This window comes from Nilaparvata lugens, chromosome 1 (genome assembly GCF_014356525.2).
Source record: "Nilaparvata lugens isolate BPH chromosome 1, ASM1435652v1, whole genome shotgun sequence".
Taxonomy (NCBI): Eukaryota; Metazoa; Arthropoda; class Insecta; order Hemiptera; family Delphacidae; genus Nilaparvata; species Nilaparvata lugens.
Window position 1 is genome coordinate 94,938,889 of NC_052504.1, and position 9,863 is coordinate 94,948,751.

The 9,863-nt window shown below is 32.7% G+C and overlaps 1 protein-coding gene and 1 non-coding gene across 2 annotated transcripts in view; both read right to left on the reverse strand.

The window, feature by feature from the left end:
- The window catches only part of LOC111055782 (hydroxyacid-oxoacid transhydrogenase, mitochondrial), a 35,766-nt gene extending 26,227 nt beyond the window's left edge, over positions 1–9,539 (reverse strand). The window contains exons 1-4 of the mRNA XM_039419488.1: positions 9,095–9,539; positions 7,589–7,691; positions 4,608–4,816; positions 1,119–1,315 (exon numbers count right to left, since the gene is read on the reverse strand). Of these exons, the coding sequence (XP_039275422.1) occupies positions 1,119–1,315; positions 4,608–4,816; positions 7,589–7,691; positions 9,095–9,144 (559 nt within the window). The 5' untranslated portion in view covers positions 9,145–9,539. The remainder of the gene's footprint in view (positions 1–1,118; positions 1,316–4,607; positions 4,817–7,588; positions 7,692–9,094) is intronic.
- On the reverse strand, positions 2,196–2,350 carry LOC120349525. Its single transcript, XR_005570373.1, has one exon. It is a non-coding gene; the product is annotated as a U1 spliceosomal RNA (small nuclear RNA).
- Positions 9,540–9,863: the final 324 nt, after the last annotated feature.

Consider the following 9,863-nt stretch of genomic DNA (forward strand, 5'->3'; position numbering starts at 1 on the left):
TATCAGATTAAATTGATGTGGAATTTTCAGATTGTTCAGTGTATAAATAAATATGGTTTATAACCTTTTCTGATTATATGAGACTATATTTTAGGCTGTTCGATACACTTTTTTTTATTTAAAATGGATAATCTTTTTCAATATAATTGTTAAGATCATTATAAGAGTGAGAAAAAGTGGCAACTGAGATTTTTAAGTGGTCTAATAAGCGAGTTATGGGTTGTTGTAGTCCTAAATCCGTTTTCTTTCCAGATCATAAACGGTTTCGAATTTTCCATGGTAGTTTTTTAATACATCCATTGGCTTTGATCTAATTGTCGTTTTTCGCGATTAATGCCAAAATAAACAATTTATCGAATTCACAAAAAATGTTACTTTTTTATTTATGCACGATATGGTGAATAAAATGATTTAGTTTGGAAAGATACATCTTTTGGATTTTTAAGAGAAGTTCTGTTAATATAGTCGAAACCGATCTGGAAAGAAAACGGAGTTAGCACTTCAACAACCCATAACTCGCTTATTAGACCACTTAAAAATTAAAGTTGCCCCTTTTTCTCACTCTTATAATGATCTTAACAATTATATTGAAAAAGATTATCCAATTTAAATGAAAAAATTGTACCAAACAGCCTTAAGAGATGGAAGAAGTTTTGGATAGTTTAGCCTGATTTTTCTTTCCTGAATATTGTATTCGTTTGCTTTATTCTGTTACTAGTAAGTAACAAGTGAGTATTTTCTAAATATTGTATTTGTTTTCTTCATTCGATCAAAACATACATGAATTCTTTTTTTCTATTATTGAGCATGATGCCCACATGAGCTTTTTGCTTGTGCGTGGGTAATGAGAAGTGCAAGGGTGAGTTATGAGATGATCAAACGTCCATGCCTAACCGATGGTTTTCAGCGGGATTCGAACCCACGACCAGGTAACACTAGCAGACTGAAGGGTGCAACGTCTTAGTCAACTCTGCTATCTGGCCGGCTGAAAATTCAAAACTGATTGTTCTATCTCTTATGGGAAACTGGAAGATTCAAATATTATATAGAAAGTAACTCAATTTGAATCAAATGATTGGAAATTGGAGAAATTTGAATATATAATTGGCAGAACTTACTGGCAATCAACGGTTTCAATGGCACGGTGACCGGTTTGCCCTTTCCAATTGGAGCATTGACATAATCCAGGAAGTCAGCCTCGGGGTCCGCACTGTAGAGATTGGCCGCCTTGCAGGTATCCATCACAGATCCGCCTCCCACCGCCAGAAAAGCATCGAAATTTCCCTTCTTGGCAAAGTCTGCGGCATCGGCAAAACTGCAATACATTGTGAAATATTATTACACATACATTCATTATACACTAGCTTACCCAGCAAACTTCGTACCGCCAAAAAGTCAATATATCTCATGTCACACTCGACTTTATTTGGTGAATCATGAAATTTATCTCAATATGGACTTCCTATGTGCTTAAAACTACCGTTTCAATACCAGTAAACAATTTTACCACAGAGTGACGTGTTTATTACAGCTGGTGAATATGCTAAATCATATTATCACAACATGATCTTGAATCATGATGATCTTCCCGTTCTACGTTAGCCGCTCGGCCGACAATTTCGAAAATATAGGTCTGTAAAATGGATTAATATATGATTATTATCAGCCCCCCCATTAAAATTTCTGGTCAGAAACCATCCCCAATATTCACACAACATATTCCCAAAGTTTGATGCCGTTCTGTCAAGTAGTTTTCGAGTCTATAGGGAACAAACAAACTAACAAACTAACTAACACACAAACAGACATTCATTTTTATATATAGAGATTATTTTCTTAATATGAGAAAATGTGTTCATGAGAGATTTATTTACCAATTTCAATTATTCATGAATCAAATGAATTTGATTTAAGGACTAGGAAGGAAAGTTTAGGATTTTAGTGATAGAAGGTAGCATAGTTTGTAGGTAGGCCTACTCTAGTCTTCCATATTATATTCTGTATATTATAAAGTGTACTGTGTTAAATAAAAAGATTATCTTATCTTATCTAAGGAGGAAACAACAGGCGAGGGTCAAAACTGATCTTTTCCCAAATTTTGATTAAAATCGTTCCAAAAAGGAGCTATATTTTCCTATTTTTCACTTAATCATTTTGTGTTCAATGCTCAGTCCAAAAATATACAAACAAATTAATTTTAAGCTATTAATACAGTATAATACTAACAAAAATTATGCGCCCGAGATGCCCACATTTGGGGCATTCGCAGGGGTCAACCAAGTTGCAGTGCAATGAAAAGGCCTCGCCCTGGGGGAACTGCCTTCTTGATCACGGTATGCCAGGTAAGTATATATTCAGTCCACTTCACTTACAATATTAAAATTTGAATTTTCTCAACTATGGAGAGGTTGCAAAACGTTACTACGTCAAAGCGTTCTCCTCTTCTACAAATTTCATCATAAGGGAACCATTTTTCCTATTTTTCACTTAATCATTTTGTGTTCAATAGTCAGTCCAATAATAGAAAAATTAATTTTAAGCTATTAATACAGTATAGTTCATTCCACTTCACTTACAATATTGAAATTTCAATTTTCTCAACTATGGAGAGGTTCCAAAACGTTACTACGTCAAAACGTTCTCCTGTTCTACAAATTTCATTTCATCATAAGAGAACCATTTCTCCTATTTTTTACTTAATCATTTTGTGTTCAATGGTCAGTCCAATAATATACAAAGAAATCAATTTTAAGCTATTAATACAGTATAGTTCATTCCACTCCACTTACAATATTAAAATTTCAATTTTCTCAACTATGGAGTGGTTCCAAAACGTTACTACGTCAAAGCGTTCCCCTGTTCTACAAATTTTATCATAAGTGTAATATTACATTTTTTCTCGATTAAAATCTAATCTTCAATTCGAGATCTATGAAACTTGATAGTAAATATCAGAGTAATCGATATGCGGACAACTTTTAACTGAGAATTTATCGTAAATAATTGTGTTGCACATTCCATGGTATCACCGAAACAGAGTTAACAGAATTAACAGATCATTATAAATATAGAGGATATATAAATTTAAAATAACAGTTTCGAAATAAAGTTTTATTGAGAATAAATGTAAAATGTAAATTCTAAACTTGTAATTTATAATTTTTTGGAATTTAATATCAATGACGTGTTCATAACGTCATCACTGGTTTGAGGTGTGGCTTTGCTCTGTACTTGTTAGCTTCTCTCTCTAAAAAATGGTGGCTGGCTATGGAAAAGTGTTCGTGCTCTCTGAATATTTTTCTGTTTGATTGAAATTTATAATGTTTTAATTTGAGATTTGAACAGTTTTATGGTGTTCTAAGTTTGTATAATTTGATTTGTGTGTCTACAAGCCTATAGCCATTGTTTTCAACTATATAAAATGGATAAGTATTTTTAGCTTGTAATGATGCTAGATGTTTAAGTGTGTAAGGTATTGTTTTGTGGATTTGTGTTGTATATTGCCAAAATTCTTATGAAGATTATAAGTTGATTTGCTCTGAAAACTGGATTTCTTATTCATAAGCAATAGATCCATTCATAATTTATCAAGAATCTACCATTTTGGAGCCGATAACTTCCTTTAGGTTAATAGGTGTGAAATGCTATCCAACCTATTTAGGATAAATTGGTAGCACGGCATAAGGGAACCATTTTCCTACTTTTTACTTAATCATTTGTTGTTCAATAATATACAAATTAATTTTAAGCTATTAATAAAGTATAGTTCTTTCCACTTCACTTACAATATTAAAATTTCAATTTTCTCAACTATGGATACAGCTACGAATAAATACGAGCTGTGAAGAACAAAGAGATGACATCAAACAAAATTAAACAAGATCAATCATTCATTAATATTGATTTAATAGTTTCAATGATTTGAGATACAGTGACATCCATTTTGAATTGCCAACATAATTATTTATAACATCAATGCAGTTCAATAAATGCTGTGACAGCTAAAAGTGAATCTCACAACGGTATAGTAAAGGGAGTTTCAGAGAAACGGGGAATTTTAAAAGTTAAATAATTTCAAGAAAAACAAATCTTTAAATAAAGTTTATCATATCATTTAATAGTAAAAATAATGCCGTTTTAGAATAAATAATACCGTAACATTTATTTTTTGAAGATGACATCTTGCAGGTGTGTTCCTTTTCTACGCAAACATTCCTGTAGTCTCTTCATCACATTGTCCATGGATTGACGTAACATTACAACTGGAATTTGATATCGCTTCTCGAATCTTTGCTTACAATTCTTCCGTTGTTGCAGAATTGACGGCCAAGATTCGAGAAGCGATTTCAAATTCCAGTTGTAATGTTACGTCAAACCATGGACAATGTGATGAAGAGAACTACAGGAATGTTTGCGTGGAAAAGGAACACACCTGCAAGATGTCATCTTCAAAAAATAAATGTTACGGTATTATTTATTCTAAAACGGCATTATTTTTATTATTGAATGATATGATAAACTTTATTTAAAGATTTGTTTTTCTTGAAATTATTTAACTTTCAAAATTTCCGGTTTCTCTGAAACACTCTGTATATAAGTTTACCCACCTTTCTCCAGTGGGTTCCACTCTAACTCTATCGTATAGTTCAAAGTTGACACCATTCTTGGCCAATGAGCTGAGAGTAGTCTTAACAGGAGCCATCTTGGCCAGGTTGGGGTCAGTCATGACACACACTTTCTTCGCATTCATGTTCACCATATCCATGCCGACCTCCTGAGTGACACCGGGACCATATCTGATGGTCGAGCAAGCCATCTGAAACCACACAAATGCATCTTAGTTCACATTCCTATTGTACATCTTCAAATCGATTCGGAAAGCATTTACCAGGAGAAAGTATTGAAATAATTGAATTCATTCAATTATTATTCTCTGTTATTAGAGAGATAAATATTTTACATTGAAGTAAATGATAAATTTTATACAAATTTTGATAAATATTTTACAAGAATTTCAAGCGGGAAGGCAATGAGATCCATATGGAATTTATTTTTTTATTTTTTCATGAGGAATTGATGAGCATAGGCGAATATTGGTCAATAACAAATTCAACAATTATATTCATTGTTGGTTATCCATCTTGTTCTCAATATTATTAATATCGGGGACCGAGCTTCGCTCTGGAATTCAAAAGCATAACAAATTTATCACGAAAGAAGAAATTATAATAACATTCATACAGAAGTGTTCTATCTAATAACAGTAAATTGAGATTAATTCCCAGAGGAATGCAAAAATTTTCTCACAAAGGCCGGTTAAATTTTAATCCTGATTAACTTTGCGTGAACCAAATCAGAGAAGACCATTTCAAAAGCATGGATCTACTGGAATTAATCAGGATTGAAAATAACCCGTTTTTTTGCAACCGGCACTAAGTACCTGATTGAATGATTACCAAATTTCAACAGCTGAGACATAACTTTGACACAGTCCTCCCACATACATGAACTCGCTCAATCACTTCCATCACCAACAGACGACGAAATAATTATTATCAGCTGTTTTTCCAAGGATGAATAATAATTATTATCAGCGAGTTTTCCCAGGGATGAGACCTAGTGCAATCGAATCTTTATATTATAAACCTACTCTGTTCTTAATTTCGTGAGAATCGTTAGAGCCATTTTCGAGATCCGGTGAAATACAAACATATAAACATCTATACATATAAACATATAAACAGAAGTTGCTTGTTTAATAGTACAGGATTACTTTCCTATTTTAAAATAGCTTTAAAGTGAAAAAAAAACTCAAATTTTTTGATGTGGCGACGACCGGTTCGTGCTAGTATTGTACATTTTCAAGAAAGTTTCTGTTTAGCTTGAAAATGTGATATACCAGCACGAAATGGTCGTTCACCAAACCAAAGAATGTTAGTGTTTATTTCACTTTAAAGTTTTATTAAAATATGATAGTAATTATATTCAATTTCGACGAATTGATATACATATAGTATCGAAAATTCCAACTGTATCACTATTCTAACATAGTATAAGCCCTTCTATGGAAATCTACTTTCATTTTACAATAGTAGGTTAGTGTAGTTGACCGTTACAATTTCTGCAACATTTTGGAACCGGAACTCAAATTTAATATTCAACACTATGTTCCAACATTAATCTTAGGCTAGGCACACAACAGTTAGTCAAGACAAGACAATACATGATCAGACACGTTCAGTCACAATACTTCACATAGTTGCTTATGACGCAACTCACACTGATTAGTCATTGCAATTAGACATGTATTCATAAGCAACTATGTGAAGTATTGTGACTGAACGTGTCTGATCATATCTTGTCTTTTCATGACTAGCTGGTGTGTGCTCAGCCTTAGATGAGCCTTCATCTTTTTAAATATAAGTTTCACACACAATGTGTTGTTAACAGTCTAATATGAGACTAAGATAGTTTCAACAGTTTCATATTAATAAAAGCTCTGGACCTGAGAAAGTAGAGTGAATTAACTCTTTCCATTTTTATAACTCTGTACTTGTAGGCTACTCTACTCTGTATTTTACACTCCTAATAAATACAATTTTTTAAACCACTGGCAAAATAAAATAAATTGGCGATGAAAAGCCAAAAATATAGATACGGTACAGTGCATGTTGGAGTGGAGAATCATTCAATTTTCATCAACAACAATGATTTTCAAGTTGAAAATTTTTACAAAGAGCAACAATAGTTTCCAAAAAAATTAATTTAATTAATTAGCAACCAAAAAACGTTGTTATCATTTCAAAAATTTATGTGACATTAACAAACATAATCTTAAAATGCATGAAAAATAGACAAACTCTGTAGTGTTAATGTTGATGTTGTGGAACTTTTCCATAATTGAATAGACTTAGAACGTTGTCAAAAATCCACTTTAATTAAATAAAAATTAATATTTTACAGGAGCATGCTAATTAATTAATTATTAATTTTTATTTAATTAAAGTGGATTTTTGACAACGTTCTAAGTCTATTCAATTAATTAGACAAACTCTGTTAAGCTTTCTATAAATGTAATATTAAGAATTATTTTTTAAAGGTTTCGTTTGTCTATAATAGACTTAATTTACATCTTTTCCTTCAAAATTAAATTTTCTACAAGTTTTGAGAAAAAATATGTTGTGTTTATTGCACATTTAACATAGAAAATCTGCTTCAAACCTTAAAGGAACTTGTTTTTCGGGACCAAGTATCATGTCTTTCGTCAAATATCTTAAAAATTACTATAGCTACAGGTCTGGAAACAGTTTTATTCAATTTCTCAGTTCATTTTACATAAAGTAACGCTAAATTGTACTTATTTATTAACAGCAGCCAACAAATACTAGTAGGGATTTGTTTCAGCAGGGGAACTAGAGTTCAGACGAAATCTTTCACCCAAGCATTTTCTGAACTATTTTAATAAGTACTTTTTTCTTATTTTGATTAGAGGAATCACACCCTGACTTATGGGCACCTTTTCTGTATAGACAAGTTTTGAATAGGGGTTTCAAGCATTCAAATTTTACCCAGGATAGGATATACTTACTTCGAATGCATAATCCTTCGATGGTAGTGAACTTGTCGTAGTACTATTGTTCACAGTCAAATTATAAGCTGGACCTGAATGGGAATGTGAGGGACATCTGCACCTGTAATAACATAGATCATAAACTGCATAAATTGTTATCTTTTTGCAAATATGATTCCTAGATACACAATTAAAATAAACACCAATGATATTGTAACATTTCTGTGTAACTTCAAAATTTTAGTTTTGGGTAGGGACTTGATATTTTAGGCTCGTATTACATTAGGCCACTATTCAGACTTGGCCACCAGTGAGACACCAAGTGTCCGAGCGAGTTTATTTATTTCTTTCACAATGGGAGCAACAGGTAAAACCCCAAATATATGTTCTCTTATCATCACAAAAATACAAGTACAATTCGTATTCAAAACCAAAATCAATAAACTAACGTTAGAAAAAGTACTTAAAAAACTACTTTAAAAATGATACGGTATTGAAAAGTAGAGAAAAGTGAAAGAAAGGTTGAGAAAAGACATGAAATGGTGATGGAGAGATGATAACAAGCATGAATGAGAAGATGAAGAAAATGATGATGATGATGATGATGATGATAAATGCCAATGATAAACTATGACAATAATAAATAGAATTAGGGGGCTATCACAAAGTATTAGTGTAAAAGTTGAGAGCATTCTTATTTTCAATTGTTTTGATTTAGTCTCAAAAGCAAAGTCACTTTGTGCTTAAAACTTGATTGACTATTGGAAAACACATCCACCCCCGCCCCAAGTCCATTCAACAATCTTGGAATATGGTTGAGGGTTCATTGGAAAACATAAATTATAAATGAATTGAAGTTTTGCTTTTATTGGTCCTTTATACCATATTCACCACCTCATTAATTGATGATAAAAGCATTACTACACTGTAGACATTGATCCCCCCCCAACCTACAGGCACCATCACCAAAACAAAGGTTGTCAGTTCGTCAATTATTGTATCACCCCAGAATTAGGTACCTAATTAATATAAGTTATCCAAATTTTTGGAGCCCCCCAAAGATTCGCGTTGAAACCCACACCCTCACAGAATTTCAATGACGCAGTGTGCTTCATTGACCCACCCCCCACCCCTACGGGGGTGGCCATGTGAGCACCTTGATTATAAAGAATTTAGCATCCCTCATTATAGTACCTACTATTCCATTCAAAACACTACTACCATAGGATATGGGCGTATGGCCTGGTTTATATAAAACAATCCAGTTTTTATTGAAAGTTCAACAAGTGTTTTGAGTATAAATTCCACAGTAGGTAGCCTAAGTTACTGAATTTCACAGAGTTTGAAGCTTTTGAAGTAACCAATTGAAAGCTGTCCTTCAGCCACAGATTGTTTATTATTTCCACAAATAGACTAGACTAACCACTAACATATTAGCTATAACGTGTAAAGTCATTCTTGAATAATTTTCTAATATAAATTTGCAATATTTTTAGGTTATAGTGGATCGGTTACCAAACTTACGAGGCATTAGAAATAACACTCATCAAATCACGGACACGATTACGAGACATTGTGATGTAGAAGAGGAAGAAGATTTCACTAATAATCAGTCAGTACTTGTCACAATCAGAGCAGCAACACAACTAGCAAAACAAAATAAATTGTTTGCCTGTTAACGTTTATCAGTAGCACTATTCACGCACTCATAACAAACGTCAGAGTCCGCTTTCGCTTCCACTATCAACAAGTCAATGGCATTCGGCCAATTCAACCCCACTCCTTCCAAACTGTGGGAGTTCTACGGAATTCTGAATTCCCCTACTTCAACTTCAACACAAACACACCAACAAAAAACACTGTTGACTGTTCCTCCTTCCTTCTGCCTGATGTAGGCCCTATAGCTTCTTGATATGGATTCTCAACCAGAACTGTAAACTGTGATAATGATGAAGAGGCAAGAGTAATTTACTTGAATAGAGATGAAGATAAACGTCCTTGATAAGCACTTATCAGTTGGATACTATTTAGAGCCGACCCAGTTATAGAATGTACCTTAATTTATTATAGGACCGTCGCATTTTGCCAGCACTTGTATTATTATGCTATCGTATCACGATAGCCTACATTAATTATGTTTGATATTTTTCAATTACCTATAATAAACTTACAGTATAAATTAATAGTTGCAATTACAGCTTCGAAGTGTTTAAGGCTGTGCAAAGGCTAAAAAAACTTTCTATTGGTGATATTTCTCGATTTTTATATCATCAAGCTATCAAAATAATAAAGT